Source organism: Morone saxatilis, unplaced genomic scaffold (genome assembly GCF_004916995.1).
Source record: "Morone saxatilis isolate NCDOM2014 unplaced genomic scaffold, NCSU_SB_2.0 Contig0, whole genome shotgun sequence".
In the NCBI taxonomy this organism is placed as follows: Eukaryota; Metazoa; Chordata; class Actinopteri; family Moronidae; genus Morone; species Morone saxatilis.
In genome coordinates, this window is record NW_023339650.1 from 10,322,365 (window position 1) to 10,340,691 (window position 18,327).

Sequence of the window (18,327 nt, forward strand, 5' to 3'; positions counted from 1 at the left end):
AACAGCCACATAACTGAAAGAAAGCACTTATACCTCACAGCTAATATTTCTTCCAATTTAACTGCAATGTGCTAGATTGTAGTGCCAAACAATAGAACATGTGTCACTGTACAAATATTCACTGACCGCACAGTATTAAAGTGATTTTATTGATGAATAACAATCACTGCCTTTCCATCTGTCAAAAAAAAAAAAAAAAAAGCTATGACAGCTAAACAGGCAAACCCAGACTGAAAGGATATCTCGACACATGTGCCACTTAAAGCACATAAATAAAGCTGCTTGATAATAAAGACAGCTGCAATCTGATTACTCACCATTATGTGCAGGAAAATGGTGACTCAGTTGGATGGGTCAAGTTCCACTTCCACTACCTTTCATTTGATGCTAGGAAAAACAAAGCCAGCTCATTTGAAAAAGTTGCACACTTCTGGTTCGTACATGATTTTGTAAGGGGAAAAAAAAAAAACCACATATTTTTGTAGCTACACACTCACATAAAACAAAGTGTGTGTGTTGATAAAGCCAACGTTAGCATGGTTTGTCCTGACCTGGTAAGGCCTTCGGACACAACACCATGCCTTTAGCTTAGCAACGCTTCTTACTTTAAGACTTTAATGGCAACACTTCTGAAACCACATGCTCCGAATGTCATTAAATTGGTACACTTTAAACATTAACACCATGAAAAAACAACAACTAAGATGAATCGATACAGCTTGCCAATTTAACAAGATGCTGCTTTGCTTGTATGCTAAAAAGGTAACAACCAGTTAGTTTGTTAGCACACCTACTTCCAAAGTAAATATGCAATCTGTGAACATTTTAAAGAAGGTGCACACAACAGTGTCTCTTACCCGGTCACTCCTGTTGGTCTTGGAAGGCAAAACAACCCCGAGGTGTTGGCATTTGTCCCGTACAACACGTTCATAAAAAGCTTCGCTCCTTGACGGCTGCTGGCTAACGTTAGCTTCGCTTCGCCAATCAGCTAGCTTTGTTAACGTTTGCAGTCGACAACATTACCGTCAGCTCGCCTTTCGTCACCTTCTGCACACGGACGAAAGCACAAAGCGTTTATGTGGCCGGATTTGGGGCTCTTCTCTAAACGTGCGGGTTCACATTGCCGTCTAGGATGACACAATAAGGTGACATCTTTCTTTCTAGGTTGGCTAACACTTTGTAGCTCACGGCCTCTTCCTTTCTTCCTTTGTTGCCTGTTGAATTGTGGGAGTAGATTCAGATGCAGCGAATCACACACACACACAGTTTGTACATCCCAGAGACAGACTCAACACAAACACCTACAGATCATGGGTTTAATTCAAATTCAAATAATTATATATATTATTAAAAAAAATATGTTTTACATTTAATGTTATTATTTGAACATATTTGTGCTTGGAAATGTGTTTTGTATTTTTAATAAATTCAGGTTAGAAAAGAGAAATGTATTATCTGACGAAATGTTGGGGCAGTGTAGCAATACTCTGTCCGTCCTTAAATAACCCAGCACCTAATGTTATTGAGCAAAGCATTTTACTATAACTGCTCTAATGGGGATGCTCAGTTGCTAAAAGTAGAAGGATGTGGTTGACTTGGGCGGCTCCTCTGTATGGAGTAAGGTGTTGCAAAAAACCATGCATGCTCTGTGAACTTCTGCTGGGAAAAACATTGAGTTTTAAAAATAAAGAAGTAAATAAGCCATGTGGCCTAAATCAATATTACTGCATTAATTGTCCTGTCAAATAAAATTCAGCAAACTTGGAACAGGGAGTAGTTGCTGGAAGGAAGTTGCCTATTCTGTCCACTCATAACAGATACATAAACCGTGAACATTTTTAGATATGCAGTCCCTGAAATAATCTTTCATTTGTCACACTTTTTATAAGGATACTGTAGTGTGACATGCCTAATAAAGAGTGTCTGTTTTTTTCTTAATTGTGCTAAATCAAGTCATGCCTTCAATGCTTTTGGAGAATTGTGACACATTTCATATAGTCTGTGATTGCTGTGATAATTAATACAGAAGCGGCTTATGAAGATACTAAAAAATGAAAGCTTATTTGTAGCTTATAGCAAATAATTTAGTGTTTGTTAGTGTCTGTTTTCTGCTTGTTTGGTTGCACACACACCATGCCGTTATAATACAGTTTAAATACAGATATATAACTTTCCCCCAGTGCAATAATCAGGATTCCATTTTCCACCACAGATATATCAGATAACTGTAGAAATATCAACCACTACATTTTTTTCCCCTAAAGCTGGCTGTGCTTAGCCTTTATGCAGGAAGGTCTTCCTAATTTGTATTCCAGCAACATCAAGTTGGCCCTCAAAGTATTTTCATGTATTTGATACAGCAACTAAAACTTGAACTCTGAAATGATACATTGGTCGCCTAATTAGTGTCAGTATTGTTTTAAAGTAGATTGTGTTTACCACTGCCAGGCTAATTTGGTCCATATACTGAACATTACATTGTTTTTTCCACACTGTCAAGTGTATGGCAGTCCTTCAACAACCTGCTTAGGGCAGCTGTGTGCAGACAGGCTCTATGCAAAGACTCTAATTACCAGGCCCTATTAGGGTTGATCAGGCTGCCTTCACTTGATGTGTTGGCACAGGAGGGGAGGGCTGGTGGTGGGGGAGGAAGGAGGGGTGGCAGCTCTTAGATATAGCACCAAGGACACTGGGAAGCGAGGATGCGATGTTTCTACAAGATAAATTAGCCCTGACAAACAAACTTTAGTCTGGTTGATATTTGTTGCCAGACAGTAAAAACAAGTAAATACTCAGTTGTGGCCAGAACCCAGTCTGTTTTGTCATGACAGGATAAACAGATCAAAAAAGTTACTAATAGCAGGCTGTTTAGATTTTAGATAAATTAAATCTTACTCTAATAGTTTGATAGGAATGGAGAGTATCTGCCCGATGTTGCCAAACACCACAGAGCACAACATGTGAGGGCATCTCTGTCTCTCTCTCTCTCTGACGATCAATATTTCCAAAATAATTTGAATTTATGTATAAGCACGACTCAAAAGCACTGAACCTCAAGTCAGGGTGGAACACTGTACACAGGGATCAGGCCAAACTGTTTAATGAGACACCTCTACATGTGGGGAAGCTCCTCAGGTTTCATCTTAATTTCAAATGAACGCTGTATCAGCCATAAATTATTTGCACAAAAATGTCTTTCGCTCGCTTCAGTTTCACTCAGTCCTTTAACTCGACTCCTTTGCCAATGGGGGATTATCGGGGGGGGGGGGCCCATCGGTGCCCACCCTCATATCCTCAACACTTGCAGCGGAGCGGAAGACGGGTACAGCAGGCATGTCAAACAGTGACAGGGCCAGTGGGACCACTTGGGTTTTGTTTCAGGAATGACTGTGGGAGAAGACAGTAGCCTCCAAATACAATCTGAGAATTTATGGTAAGGATGATGTCCACACATCAGCCTCACTGTGTCTCATGCTCATTTCGACAGTTTCATTTTCCTTCCTTTTTTTTTGTTAGCAATATAAATCAAAGAGTGGTTGAATCAGTCCATCATATGACTTTTTCCCTTATACAATGACTACTATTACACCAGCTGTGTCCACCATGTAATGACTCATCTACAGAGACTTGAGCTCAGTCCAAATAGCTCTCTGGTTAAAACAATGAATTATTTGCTTTCATGCTTCAGCTCTGTAATAACGTCACCCTTGATTTCACATTGTTAATTCCTGAAGTAACTCCTCATATTTTGTTGCCATATGGGGTGTTGAATTTTGGACAATTAGAGTAATTATATCACTACTTAGTTGATTTGACCTTGTTTTAAGCAATGAAATGCATTAAGAGCTACAGGTCCAGCAGCCCTCCTGAAACATTTGGTGATAAACTCAATGTACATGATTTAGTTTACTGCAGATTCCTTACATTTCTGTTTACTGTCACTTTAAAGTGCTTGAATGTGCTAAAAGAGACTGTAAAAAAAATGATTAGGGGCAGAGAGGGTTATGTATTCTTTCTTTTTGCTGGTAGTTTGACTTTTTTGGGAGAGTCTTTTAGTCACTAACCCCAAATTTACATTCTTTGATTGTTCTAAGACTTAATTCTTCTCTCCACAGTCTAGTAGCTAATGGGGCCAATTAGTAGAAACACAATACATTTGCTATTTTTATGGGGTTTTGGGATTAAATGTTCTCTTGCCCATTAGTCTGCATTATGACAGAAAGTTATATGTTTCATAAAGCTGGCCAATATTGTAATAATATATTTATGTCTAGCCTTTAATTTAGTATCTCCTTATTCTTAAATATACATAATTAAGCTATACAGTTGGACTTCTTTCCAGCTATATACAGTATGTAGTCTCTACCAGATATCTCCAAAATGAAATCAGCAGTGCAGTGCTTCATGACTTCTGTCCAGGTTGGCCAGTATGGTCAGGCGCATGATGACTCATTATCAGCTTTAACCATGGTGAGAGTCCAGAGACTGAGATGCTCTGAAATCTGGCTTCAAAGTGTTTAATTTGGCATGATTTCTATTCAGAGACGAAGCTTACATTCATTAATAGCCTGAGGTGGTTTCTGGCATATGAGTAATTTAGCTTGATATAAAATAAATGACAGATTTTGTGTATGATTTACAATGTCAGGAATCCTTATATTGCTTTTGAAATCACAGGCAATTAGAGGTTGAAAGTACAAAACACAGAATATACCTTCAGACGAAATTTGCACTTATATAAGCTTACAGTCATACAAAAAATCTTTACAGTGAATATGAATGAAAGCACAACTGCTGTTTTGAGGACAAAAACGTCTGAAAAGACATCTGGGAGAAAAGCTGTGTGATGGTCAAAAATACAGGGCTGAATGACATACACATTATCCATGTTTTCATTTATTTAAAGTGAAGTTTTGCTTCCTGCCTGCAGCCTATGCTAACAAAAGATCCAAGACACACAGTGGTTGTCAAACAGAAATTATGTGATGTACTGTTTGGAGCAGACTCAACCACTTTTGAGAACTCCTAGTCTGACCCAGGGCGATGTATTTTTCCACTAGGTAAAGAAGGCTTCCTCAGCTGTTTGGATGCCTCTCACTCTGTTACATTTGTAGAATGTCAAACCCAGTCCTATATATTGTATCAGAGGCTGGGGGAACTGGAATACATTTTTTATCCTCCACAGGTCAATGGACCCTTTGGCAGGTCCATCAATATGACTCATGTTGTGCAGCCAAGCTCCAGTCCAAAACACAACAGATTTTGTTTTAAATTCTGGTCAACATGCAAAGGTTTCCAGACATAACAAATATGTCACATAAAATTACAGGGATGTGTGGATAAAATAATTTCCCATTTAGTGTGATGGTGCAACCATATGAAAACAGCATCTTGAATTGGATATTTGATTTACTGTGCAGTAAATATGATATATGAAGCTCTGGAATGTGGATGATTGCCTAAAAGAAAAATGTATCTGAATTTTAAATAATTTTAGAAAGTGGAGAGGAGTATTGGTTTAAAAAAAAATGTGCTGAAGTAAAACAGTAATGGATTATGAAAGTAGAAATTATAATTTTCCTTCTACCCCCTCAAACTCTTCGAAGGTGACATTAGAATATACAGTAGGCAGCCAAATTAATTATGGGCTTAAATCCCTCTGGAATTCTCAAAAGCTGTGTGATTATATTATTATCATATCAAATTATCATTTGCTAAGTTTGTTAATTATCACCCTGTCAGCTGATCATATCCACATCACATCTCAAGTGTGAGATCTCAGCAATTGGATTAACTTACACACAGCAAATAACTTATGCCTGCACTCATGTTAAGAGGCTATGCGCATCATCTTTGATATTTGAGAACGTCAGTGTTTGAGGAGATTAATTTAATGACAGGATAATGTGGCTGCTGTCAAAACTTCATTCAATATTGAAGCAATGCAATGATTTTTGAAACATGCCTTGAAACACTGATTATCCTGGCAAGAAAAATTGCTTCGGCGTGTTTACATAACATTTCAAAAGATCAAATGGGAGAAATATGCCACAAATTGGAACATCATATGTCTCATGTCACAAACACTGTTGACAGAAAGAGCCACCCAGATAGGATTACTCGGACATAATCTGATCAGCTGTGATCTACAGTGATTTACAGGTTGATGACTTCCTGTGTCACGGTGGGGTAAAGGTGGCAGACAAAAGAACAAACTAATACAAAATAACACACCAAGTTTTATACATTATACTGCTACAAAGGTGGATTGATGTACCAGGATTTGGTTGTCAGTTACTTATAACTATCATATCCCTTTAGCTGGTTTTGTAACTGCTGTTCAGCTTTGTCAATGCACTTTGTGTTTTATCATTTATGTATATATTTGGATCTTTATTGCTGTACATTCATTTCAAAGTGCAGATAAGCAGAAAATCTGCACCCTTTATTAATATGATTAAGGTATATTATTTTATTGTTCCAGTAGGTGCTTACATGATTTTATCCTCACTATGTTAAATGTTTTGTATCTCCATTCAGTTTATCCTACACAGTTTAGACCCTTGAACGCACCCTGGTCCTCCACAGGAAGTGGAGCGACGCTGGCGCGGTTGTTGAAAACAGACCCGGGCAGACGTTGTTGACATGACACTGGCAGGCAACAGTCCCCGAAAGTGACAAGCCTCGATCTTTGATTAAGCTTTTTTTGACGCAACAAGTTGAACATGGAGTTATCTCCCCTGATAAAGAAAATAGGTAGGCTAACTGACTAGCTAATCAAATGTAAGTTACCTGAGCTGATGCTAAACTAACCTTATCTCTGCTTATTATTAGCCGCTTGGATGCTAACGTTAGCCAGAAACCCTCTCTAGTTGGACTTTACCTTTATCTGTTGGTATAACCGTATTGTCACTTCAGATGTAAATTGGTGTCAACGCTAGCGTTAGCTGAGTAATATAAGTCAGATAAACTTTTCTAAACTCCCCCCTAGCGTTAGTTAGCTACGTTAACTATCCGTCGACTAACAACAAAAACCTCTTCTCAACTTAACTCTTTGTTTTTCCTGCAAACCATAGGCCACTCTTTGGTGGAGATACGAGTCCGAGCACTGAAGAGCATCATATGCAAGCTGGACCACTCCCTTATTTCCGTCTCTGACATTGTCCAAGAGAAGATGCTGTTTGTGTATCTTCTTGAATGGTTCAATTTCCCCGAGGTGCCGATGCAGGAAGAGGTCCTTGAGTTGCTCTCAACCCTATCAAAGGTAGATGTACTGTATAGTTAGATGATGGATGCATTACTAGGGGAGTCCTCTGGAGGACAGTGGCTGGAAAGGAGCTGTCAAAATATATACAGATAAACTTTAAATGTCATATCTTTAACCAGACTTACACCTGTTAATTGAAGCAGAATTAATATTCGCCTTTGCCAGTATATGGTATGATAAAGTACCTTGGCACGCTCAAGTTCCCTCCACCTCACATACACAATGTACTTTTTATAAAAGTGCTTTTACAGCACTACACCCAACACTGAACTGAACATTTGATTTTTTTTTTATTTCATGACTATTTATTTTGTCATTTTCTCTTCCAAGCATCCTAGTGCAGCCCAGATGCTAAGAGACGTTGGCGCGGTGGACTTCCTCACCCAACTGTCTCCTAACGTGGAACCCAGACTGCGAGCTGTCATCGACGGGACCCTGGACCAGCTGTTCGAGCTACCTGAGCTACTCCCTAGTCATGCAATGGTCTACTCGCATGGACAGCGTACAACAGCTCCAACAGGTGTTGCAAGTCAAAGCCAAATCATTGTTTGTTATGATTCTGTCTTCCGCAAACTACTAAATGTTCGTAGTCCTCATGTCGAGGGGAGGTGGGCGAGAATTGTGTGGGTTGTCCTCTTACTGTTGTAAGACGTGTGTAAAGTTTTATCAAATGCTTGCAGTGTGTGAAAAGATGTTTTAACAGATCTGGTGTCTATGTGGTAGCACCTACAGTTGTTCCACCTGAAGAGCATTTTCCCAAAAAAGGTTATTTCCAGAAGATGGGGGAAAGCCACACAGATGCACCACCTCAGAAGATAGCAGGTACCAGTATATTGATACTATATATAATATACAGTATTACTTTTCTATAAATGACACATTTTTACACATTTTATCCCTCTTGTGTGTGCAGTGCATGAATCTGTGAGATGTCTGAAGTTTTCTGTGTTTCCATGGTTGACTTTGACAAACACAGACCGACACATACTTTCATCCAATGAAAGGTGAGAGACAACACATATGATAATGCCTAATTTATATACAGTGTAAACTTGTGATTTAATTGCAGGAAACAATTCATAACAGAACAATTTAACTAGTCTAAGAATCTGACAGAATAGTGACGTTAAACTAAGTATTAAATATATCTACTTTTATTATTTTCAAACAGTTCTCTAAGGAGCAGCAACCCCAACCTGGTACGGACCACATGTGAACTTCTGTGTGATGTCATTATGCAAGACTTTCCTGCTGAGATCTTCCTGCAAAGGCCCAGTATTGTAAAGGTAACATTACATAAGTATGATCCCATGCTATAATGGGAGATGTCCATTTCTTGTCATCTTCAGGTACAGTGGGTTTCAGTGTCGACTGTAAGGGTATACTGATCTCAAATTTGTCATTAAAAACTTGTTAATAGGTGCTTTGTAGTTAACTTAATACATAGTGAATAGTGCATTAGAATGGCCGCCATTTTACTTAAAGGTTGTATGATTTTTGTCATTCTCAGTGATTATATTCAAGACAAAAGCCTGTATGTGATATCTTAACTTAAGAATTATGGCTTATTGTGGACCCTAAAATCTCTCAATGCGTGATTCATTGTGGGTGTCCAAAGAGACAAAAATTCAAAATGTTGTTGAAGGATTCCAGGACTTGTTTATTGTCTGCTGGTTCTTGGACTCCAGCTGTTGTTCATAATGCTTAGTATTCTTGTTTATTCACATCAGTTAAATGGTGTGTATTGTATTTAGTGACCCTCTATTATGGAATTTATGGGATGGTCACTGTAGCCACTATCAAAATAATAACCTGTCAAATAGCGTCCTTGAACAAAACGGCAATTTATAATTCTGTGTCCCTGATCTTGGAGGAGGCTGTGGAGGCCTCTGGAGGTTTACTTTGCTTCAGCAGGCACTAGATTGTTGTGAGGATATAGTTTGTTCATGATGTACTTCTTGCAAGTCCTTGGTGAAATGTTGTCCTTCTTTCCTCCTAAAGTCTGCTTGAATATCAGGGATTTCTGTAAAACTGAGCGATGGAAGAATCTCACCTGTGCAAATGGGAAATGTACTACACCAAGTTAGAGTGTATTGTAACTGAATTCATATGGGGGCCGCCTGATGCACAGGGTCAGTCATAACCCTGAAATCTAGAGTGAACCCCATCTTTTTATTTTTTTATTTTTACATCCAAGTGATATACTCTCTCCCCATCTTGGTAAACTTTTTGACATATCTACTAGTATCATGTCAGCACCAAAGTGCATCTGTTAGCCAAGCTCTTCATTTCACGGGCATAGACGGAGTGTTACAGACATCATTTTGCCCTGATGAGCCACTGTGAACATTACTATTTTGTTAATAAAGTGCTGCATTATATTACATCGGTCTCAAGGCAGTATTAGCATACTGTCACCCAGCAGTCTCATCATCAAAAAGAAATCATTATGGGAAAGTACTTTTCTTCTTGTGGCTTTTCTTGGCCCTCTGAGTTACTAGAGCTATTAAGCTAAATTAAAAGACTTGGATTTAGAGACATGACATCATTAGTGACAGAGGGCAGGGAATCTGAACTTGGAATAAATTGCTGCTTCAATAATTCAATTCCACTTGCCCTTTTTATTTAGCAAACTTTATTATGACTTTTCTATCACTGTCTGAGTTCAGGTCTCCTTTTTATTGTTCATTGTTTATCTCAGCTTAGGCTTTCTCTTTTTTTCTGTAAACGCAGCCATAAACCAATATATTTGCCCAATTACAATAATATCCTTATTGGAATATTACATGGTTGTTCATGACGTCTGTGGAAAACCTTTCCATAACTCAAGTTCACAGTAACAACACTGGTCTGGTATCCCCATTCTGTTTTCAGAACCTTCTGTCCCTGTTGAGGCTGGGTTCAGGTAAAGGTGAGGCGAGCTACCTCCACTTGCAGGCTCTTTCCTGCCTAAGGCAGCTTTGTGTGGGGCTGAGGAGGAGACTCCGCTTTCATCAAGATCCAAGCTTCTACTCTACAAAGCAAGGTAGCACACCTTACAAGACAGCTTGATGTACGGATTTTTTTACGTGTTTTTAAATGTTGACAGAAGGGGTTTCAGGTGGTGATTAATACATTTTTTGTTTGTTCCTTCATTATGAAGTACATTTTAAACAACTGTACTTATTATCTGATTGCATCAAGGCACGCAATTTTGAATCATATACTTTACAAGACCAAATTCCAAAAGGATACATATATTTTTCAAGTGTAGAACTGAAACATTTGGAACTATTTACGATTCTGAAGTTACTGATAAATATCTTACAATATCTTACTTCTCTTTGCTTTATCATACAGGTCTTTGTAAGAATAATATGCAAGTATATCCTCTTTTGTTCTTTTTGTGGTTGTGCAGATCTAGTCTCCCAGAACTCGTCCTTTTCCTACTCCCAGGAGGTGCGGACCCAGCGTTCCCAGGCCTCATCCCCGGGGGCCGAGTGCTCCCCTCGGCCCTCTGTGGTTGGACGCACAGGCCAGAGAGCCAGAGGAGATGGCCAAGACGGAGATGCAGCTTCCGACAGGTGTGTGCCTGCATGTAGGCCACTATGCATTTATGTGTAACTGTATTTCACACAAAGGCTGAAGGAGATTATGGAGTACATCAGTTCTCGCTGTCTAAGGTATTGTTTCTTTGCATGTCTTTAGCAAGGATGTTGGCAGCGAGAGCAGAGATTCATTCAGTTTTGGCTTCTGTCACACTTCTAAGGCGTAAATGGTATTATGTTAATCTGCCTACCTTGCTTGTAGAAATAACATTGGTATGATTCAACATTGTTGTCAATTCATCAGACCTTACACTGAACAAGAGATCTCGTCTCATACTTTTTTAGAAATTTGTGCACAGTTGGATTTTTTGTGGCTTTGATACTAACAAAATTGCTAGTGACACCAGCAACCCGCACACGAAGATAAAGCGACGTGAGAAAGACTGGAGGATTTTTATTCTTCTTCTTAAGTATGAATAACACTGGGAGCCCTCTAGCGGCTGGTCTACTGTTTAATAATCACTTTCTGACTCCTGTGATGACATTGAGTTTTTTTGATCCACCCAAATATAGCTCATACGTCACTCCTTGTATTTGAGGGGTCCAAGTACAGATCATGAATTTACAGTTGTCTTCCTCTCTTTGTCTGTGATTCATCCAGTGGCAGCTCGCACGGAGGTGGAGCAGTAGTTCAGGCCCCCAGGCAGACGCCCCAGTCGCCTGCAGATGTGACCCATTTGGCACTTCCTGACATGGGTGCAGAAGATGTCCTGGAGCTGCAGTTACAACAGCTCACTTCGGCTCAGTTCACTGTTGCCACCATGGAGCAAGCAATACCACTGCTTAAGACAGGTAGGAGTCATTGTCAAGTCTTTTTTTAAGTAAAATCAGCACCGGCATCTGTGCTTTGCTTAAGTAAAGATCAAATAGTGCAAATATCCCCACACTTGTTTCACTATATGGACTGTATTCCAACATCATTTGATCTTGTCAGAAAAATCTCACCTCACTCTCGCTCGGTTTCTCTCGTCCCCTACTCTTTCTCAGAGGGTTCGCATGTGTTCCACCGTGTTCTGGAGCTGCTGTGCGACGCCGTCCTCCTGCTCGGGGACAGTGTTTGTGAACTGGTCTGGGACGATCGCAGCCTGGTGGGGATGGAGCTGGCAAGTCAAAACACAACTCATGACAGCCTCTTATGTAGATGAATGGATACACTTCACTGAAAAGAGGGAACTGGGTTGGCCACCAGACAATTTGCCACAGACACACAGGCATACGGTACTCAACTGTCAAGGAGAACTGTAGCCATGTGATGCAGCTGAATGAATTATATAAGGTTACAAAGGCTTTCTGCATCTTACAAAGAACTTCTGACACACACACAATCACACCTCTCGTCTGTACCCCTGGGTTTATCCAAGCACAGAGTTGTTGGGTTAGTAAATGTCTTCATTTATTATGTTTTTAAAGTCCATACAATGGATTAGGTTAAGCCAATGTGTTTTTTTTTGTTTGTTTTTTTTACCATGCAGAATCATTTATTATCCTCCTGACTGTTTAAAGGTTATGTTCCTATGCAGGGGGACTTATACACTTGTCAAGCTCAGGTCCCTCTGGCCCTCTGCTGTTTAATACATGCCCAGAGCCTCGCAGCCTGAGAACTGTTTTGTCATCTTTATGTGGAGAGCAGCTATTGTGTGCCAGACCTCTAGGTTTTTCCTATGGGAATGGGCCGAACTGTTCATGCCTGCCACGGCAATGCACAGGGCATCTACTGCCCCCTGCTGGTACATATCTACTATTGTTCAATTTCTACTCCCAGAACAAAGTGGCTGAGAATAGATTGTTCCAATTTATTCATACTGAGATAGGGTGGATCTGTATCTCGTCCAAAAATAACCCTGAAATCTGATTACATTCAATTCCTAACCCCTGGAACGAACAATTTTTCTCTTGGCTTCCAGCCAGTAGCTGTGCGTTGGTGTGTGTATGTGTGTCTGTCTGTGAATATGCACATGTGTTGCTGTGTTTGTGTGGCATGTGTGCCTTTGTCTACATTTCTGTCTGTGTGTATTTTAGAAGGAGAAGCTGCAAGCCTGCATGGAACAACTGGGGGATATCCTGAGCTACCACCACTATTCAGCAGACATTCCCCACAGCTCTCAGGTTCATCACAGAATGGCTTACACAGGCACTGCTATATTCACCATTAAACTTCTACAGACCATCCTCCCTCCTGAGAAGGTGTGTGTGTGCTTGTGTGACCAAATCACAATACTTTCTTGAAAAATAGTAGATTATTAAGGTTTTTAACCTCACACAGGCAAGTGACAATCTCCCAGAAAGCACAGCAACAGCTATTTTCCACCTTTGCTTGGACACGTCATTGGGAAATGTTTTACCCAGCATGCAAGAGACAGCAGTGGCCTACTTGGAGCAGGTGAACTCAGACAGCCATGATCTCTACAGGAGGGTGACCCGCGCTGCCTTCTGGATGGAATCCACGTGCAACTTCCTCAAGGAAGCACAAGCGGAGGTATGAGCTGCATGTCACATAATTACAGCAAGTCAATAGTAGCTCTGCAGTCTAGAGAGAGGCAAGTCGACATTTACAGATATATAACCCACATTTCCTATATTAAACACAAATGTAACTGACACTAGCTGTGGATGTGGTCATTTTTGAGTTCATTCATTGATCCATTTATGTGCATCAAGGGAGAAAAGAACTGGTTGGAATTACTGGAGCTGGCAGATCAAGCTATAGACGGCCTCCCGTTTCACCAGCACTTACCCATCATCAAGGAATGTGTTCACATCTGCTCCTACCTGTAAGATAAAAATCATAGTTTCTTGCAATGTATTTTTACATAAAGTATTTTTCTGCAAGTTTAAATCAAAATTATTTTTGTTGTCTATCACCAGTTGGAAATTCAAGCAGCCCAGTCCCCTCCTTCAAACCGAGAGCCAGAAACTTCTCCTCAAGCTGCTGTCCCATCCCTTACTGCCTGTCAAGACAGAAACATACGAATGCTCTTTAAACCTGGTCAAGGTGAGAGCAAGCCATCTTGTATAGACACTCGGTGTTTAAATGAGAGTGTGCAGGTTCATGGCTAAAATTATGGCTACTAAAGCCATAACGTGGGTCTGTTTGGTGGGGCACCTGTATGTAAATAGGTAGGATGAAGATGGATGAATCCTAGATCTTTGACAGTGTGCTATTAAAAACCCACTTGACATTTGAAATCAGACTTCCTTTTCATTTTTACTAACCACCGTCAAGAGTACATGGCTACATTTAAAGTGTATTGGAACTCTCGTATGCGAGCGCAAGTGAGAGGCTAGTGATAATTTATGATGTGCTTCGGTGTGATTACATACACCCCTAGGACTGCCTTGGCATCCAGAATGTGTCACGTCAAGAACCAGGAGCCTGCGGTGGTGTCAACTTCCTTCTCCACCACAGGGTGCTCTATGAAATAAGTGCTTTTGGACTCCAGGATTCTGCAGAGAAGGTAGGAAAACATGTATGTGTTGCTGGTATTTATATGAGAACCAGTTTAGACCTTTGGAGCAAGGTCTTTCTGGCCTCTTCTCTAATGTGTTAGCTTAGATCAGGGTTGAAATGAATAAATGTAATTAACACAGTTACTCATGAGAATAAAAGTACAGGGGTTTATGTGTGTTGTGTCTGTTATTGTACATTACTTTAAGGATAGGCTAAACTGTCAGGGTTCAACGGTGTCATGAAATTTATACGTTAAAAACTCACTTACTGTGCTTGCTTGTAAATGTCTTTGTGAACTCAGCAGTTTACCTGTGATCTATAGGTGAATGTTGCTGCCAAGGATATTCTGCTATTCCTGCTCAAGGGACGATTGATGATGACAGCATCGACTTGGGACAGATTCAATGAGGCACTTTACCCGGTCATGCCCATATTACAGGTGGTGTGCTGTCTGTAGAGACTGTAGATGTTGTATTTGTACTGCAGAGCTCATAAAGCAGCATCATGTTTGGAACTTATTGCATTATATTTATGGAGTGTGGGGAAGTGGTGTATGTTCTCCACAATCAAAACAACTATGATCAAAAGTGTAATTTTAGCGTTCTTGGACCACAAAAGACTGCATATTGAGCTGCCAGTGAGAAAAATTTAGTTATTCTCTCATTTACATATTCTGTGCTATATTGTTTCCTTTTTGGGTGGAAAAAAAAACCAAGCTTTTATTAATTGTTCAGTTTCAGGCAACAGAAAGCCTGGAAATTCTTCATGAATATACATGAGGTTTTGACTAGGCTGTCAAGTGTGATTTAATTCAAGCAGGCCATTCAGAGATGGGCCCGCCATGTCAACAAGAGAAGAAATGAAACCACCCGTAATCAAAGCGATGCATATTTTATTTACTGTTGTGTTGCTTAGCTGGAATTCCCCGTTGTTCGCTCCATTGTCTGCCGAGGCAGTCTGAGAATTGTGTGTGCGCTTGTGCTTCTCTGTGTGTGACAGGGTTACGCCGGCACCGAAGAGTCACTGGGAAACTGTGTCCTGCTGATAAGTGACATGTCGGCCGTGGCAAGGGACAACGTTTTTCCAAGCACAGCCAAGCTAAAAGCAGCGCTCCGGCTCCTTTTCACTAAACAACCAACGTGAGTTTGGGCTCTGGGTCTTTCTTTTGTCAGTGTTTGTTTGTTTTTTGCGTTATGTTCCTGCCCAGATGTGTGCGCATATCAGAGAGAGGTGTGTTTGTGTATATGTATGTGATGGTAGGTTTCTTCTGTCTCTGCTTGTAAGCTGTTAGATGTTGGGTCTCAGAGTTTTTTGTAAACCAGACAAGCTCCAGAGAGTTTAAAATATTGTCTTTTACAGCACGTACTTGATGAACATATTACCACTTTCTGTTGCTGTCAGCTGATGTGCTCATCAAGTCATCTAAATGCTCCATGAGGCCTCAGCTATCCAGTCCCAGTCTATGAATATTGATAGAGATGGAAATTAAAACCAGACACTGGCCAGGAGACAAGCCCTGGTAAATTTTGGCAACAGCTAATAGATTTGTCTGTCCTGCCAGCCACTTTTTTTAATTTATTTTTTACAGCCATCACTATTTAGGTGTCAAAAACCAAAAAAACGTTAAAGGCAGGTAACATTCAACCCTGTATTAGTGCTCCAATGCAGGACTGGCTTTATTACCTGAATTTATAATCTCTGTCTAAAACTGTGTGATTTTGAATTTAATATTTAAATTCAAGTTTTGCATAAATTCTGCTCATTCTTAACAGTGTGAGAATAGCAGCAGTGCAACAAATCCTGCCCCACATAACCAGCGATGATGCTAACGCGGCCAGACCACACCTGGATCAACCAGTGATCTCCTCACTCCCCAATCTCTACTGCCTTAGAAACCCTTTAGACATCACGCTGGACACCAGCAACAAGTCTGTCCTTAAGGTATAAATCCACATACACAGAAAGACCCACACACAGATACGCTCATAAGACTTATGTGCTAACTGAAGGTTGTTTCATGGTGGCTAGGTGGAGTCGGTGGAGAAGCTGTTTTCTATCTTGTCTTCAGACACTGTTGACATCTCCCTGAAAAGATCGGCTGCCGAGCAGCTATCTGTTGTGCTGCAAGGTAAGTTGTTTGTAAAAGATCCTAATGACATCATATAGTGTTTCATATAAACTTATAAACTCAGCTATTAATCAATTTACTCTCTTGAAATAGAGCATGCTAGCTCTGGCAGGCTAATAATTTTTAAACCATACTTTAAGTCTACCTCTGTGTAATAGTTGAGTCCTTTCAGACATATTTTAATGGGAAACGCACTGACTTGTTACACTTTGCAAGCCTTCTAAACTCCTGTATTTTTGAATTGTCCCTACCAAACGTCTTTATTTTTCACTGTTCCCCACAATTCCTGTGGGTGTACAAGCAGAATGCAGTCACTAAGAATTCACATCCCTCTAATTGTTGATTGGAGAATGATATTGAGCTTGATATTCCATCATGAATTACTCTGCCTGAATTATCAAGCACATAAAGAGAGGGTTGAAAGGTCAAAACGGAGTTTGAGAGAAAATGTTCCGCACTTGATAAAAATGAAAAAACAACTAAGTTTGTGTGATAAGTCAGAGCGCTCCCCTTGTGAAAACTAAATTTGAAATGAGTGCAGCCGGGTTTTTTCCTTCCCACCACCATATGTTTTAGACAAGCACGAAAAGTAAATACTTGAGCATTATGCAAATGTTTATTGTCAGTATATTAAATTGTTCTCTTACTTCCCTGCAGACACAACAATGCACCCAGTGCTGAAGAATCTCGGAATAACCGACAAAGTCATTTCTTTCATTATGGAGAGTGTAAACCGCAACAAGGTAAAAACAAACCTGCTTTGGCAAAGTGATAAATAGATGTGTGCTGAATGACTTGCTGTTGAAGCCAAACAAAACAAACCCTGTATATCATAATTGCACTTCCATGTGCTCCCACTTGTGTACATGTCCTCATTTGTATGTGCTCATGTGAGTACATGTGTTGCCAGCGGATGTGAAGGAAACCCACTGAGGCGTGCATGATAGAAAGATGAAATGGCCTGTGTTAATAGTGTCAGACAGGCCCTGGTCAGCAGTGAGTTTTGCCCTCTAGTTACTGCAGTCTGCTGATCCTTCCCAGGCCTTGAATCAGAAGCTGCTAACAGGGGTAATAGTCCAGCATGTCTGGCTACACAGAGGTGAAGGAACACGGCCACAGAGAATAACTTGTCTCAGTTAACAAGTGTGTATAAGAGGGATGCCTGTAGGTTGTATTTGTCCCAACCCTCTATTGCCTGCGACCTGAGCAGTCACAAAATTGTGGGTTAGCTTATGTGAAGAGACAGTAAGAAGACACAGTAGCACAGTAAAAAAAAACATTTGTATGTGAGAGACACTGAAGCAGGAGTAGACAGAAAGTGTTTGTGTTTTCCCTGCAATTAAACTCTCCGTTCGTATGTTGCTGTTCTCCCCAGAGCTTAGATTGCCTGCTGGAGCCTTGTGTATGTATCTTGAGGAAGCTGGTATATGCAGATCCATCTCTGAGGCACAGCCTGGCACAGCGCAACCTCCTGCTCCTCACACTGCTCAGGGGTACGTTCACAAGACAACTCATTAAGTAACAGCTATACACGCGTCGTGTTGTGTAGCTCGAGGGACATTTGCAAAAAAAAGATGACAAGTCATCCGTTGGTGCATAGCTTTTAACCATGTTGTCACACTGTAGTAAGTGGCATATTAGTATGATGCAACTTGTTGCTATGGAGCGTGATGAGATAAAATAAGATGAGACTTTATTGATCCCACACGCTTGTTGCAGCAGCTCCAGATACAGTATAGCCCAAAAAGTGTGGTAGAGAAGAAAAATACACATAAATTAAAAAATAGAAATAGAAAATAAGAGTTATATACACTATGTACACATTTTTCCTATACAAATATATTTGATGGAACATTGCACAGATAATTATTAATACACACATATTGTGTAGCATTAT

General features: G+C 40.2%; 2 protein-coding genes across 2 annotated transcripts in view; one reads left to right on the plus strand and one right to left on the minus strand.

Annotated features, from left to right (window-relative positions):
- The window catches only part of LOC118343590 (suppressor of cytokine signaling 6), a 7,137-nt gene extending 5,914 nt beyond the window's left edge, over positions 1-1,223 (minus strand). The window contains exons 1-2 of the mRNA XM_035682506.1: positions 858-1,223; positions 318-387 (exon numbers count right to left, since the gene is read on the minus strand). The gene's annotated coding sequence lies outside the window, so the exon portion shown is untranslated. The remainder of the gene's footprint in view (positions 1-317; positions 388-857) is intronic.
- Positions 1,224-6,614: 5,391 nt separating this feature from the next.
- Positions 6,615-18,327, plus strand: part of rttn (rotatin) — a 31,688-nt gene continuing 19,975 nt past the window's right edge. The window contains exons 1-21 of the mRNA XM_035656028.1: positions 6,615-6,756; positions 7,077-7,264; positions 7,598-7,787; positions 7,991-8,089; positions 8,181-8,271; positions 8,439-8,553; positions 10,142-10,292; positions 10,665-10,830; positions 11,456-11,646; positions 11,842-11,957; positions 12,874-13,038; positions 13,118-13,330; positions 13,513-13,625; positions 13,720-13,846; positions 14,184-14,309; positions 14,625-14,741; positions 15,302-15,441; positions 16,075-16,243; positions 16,331-16,430; positions 17,088-17,173; positions 17,806-17,923. Coding sequence (XP_035511921.1) covers positions 6,726-6,756; positions 7,077-7,264; positions 7,598-7,787; positions 7,991-8,089; positions 8,181-8,271; positions 8,439-8,553; positions 10,142-10,292; positions 10,665-10,830; positions 11,456-11,646; positions 11,842-11,957; positions 12,874-13,038; positions 13,118-13,330; positions 13,513-13,625; positions 13,720-13,846; positions 14,184-14,309; positions 14,625-14,741; positions 15,302-15,441; positions 16,075-16,243; positions 16,331-16,430; positions 17,088-17,173; positions 17,806-17,923 — 2,812 coding nt within the window. The 5' untranslated portion in view covers positions 6,615-6,725. The remainder of the gene's footprint in view (positions 6,757-7,076; positions 7,265-7,597; positions 7,788-7,990; positions 8,090-8,180; positions 8,272-8,438; positions 8,554-10,141; positions 10,293-10,664; positions 10,831-11,455; positions 11,647-11,841; positions 11,958-12,873; positions 13,039-13,117; positions 13,331-13,512; positions 13,626-13,719; positions 13,847-14,183; positions 14,310-14,624; positions 14,742-15,301; positions 15,442-16,074; positions 16,244-16,330; positions 16,431-17,087; positions 17,174-17,805; positions 17,924-18,327) is intronic.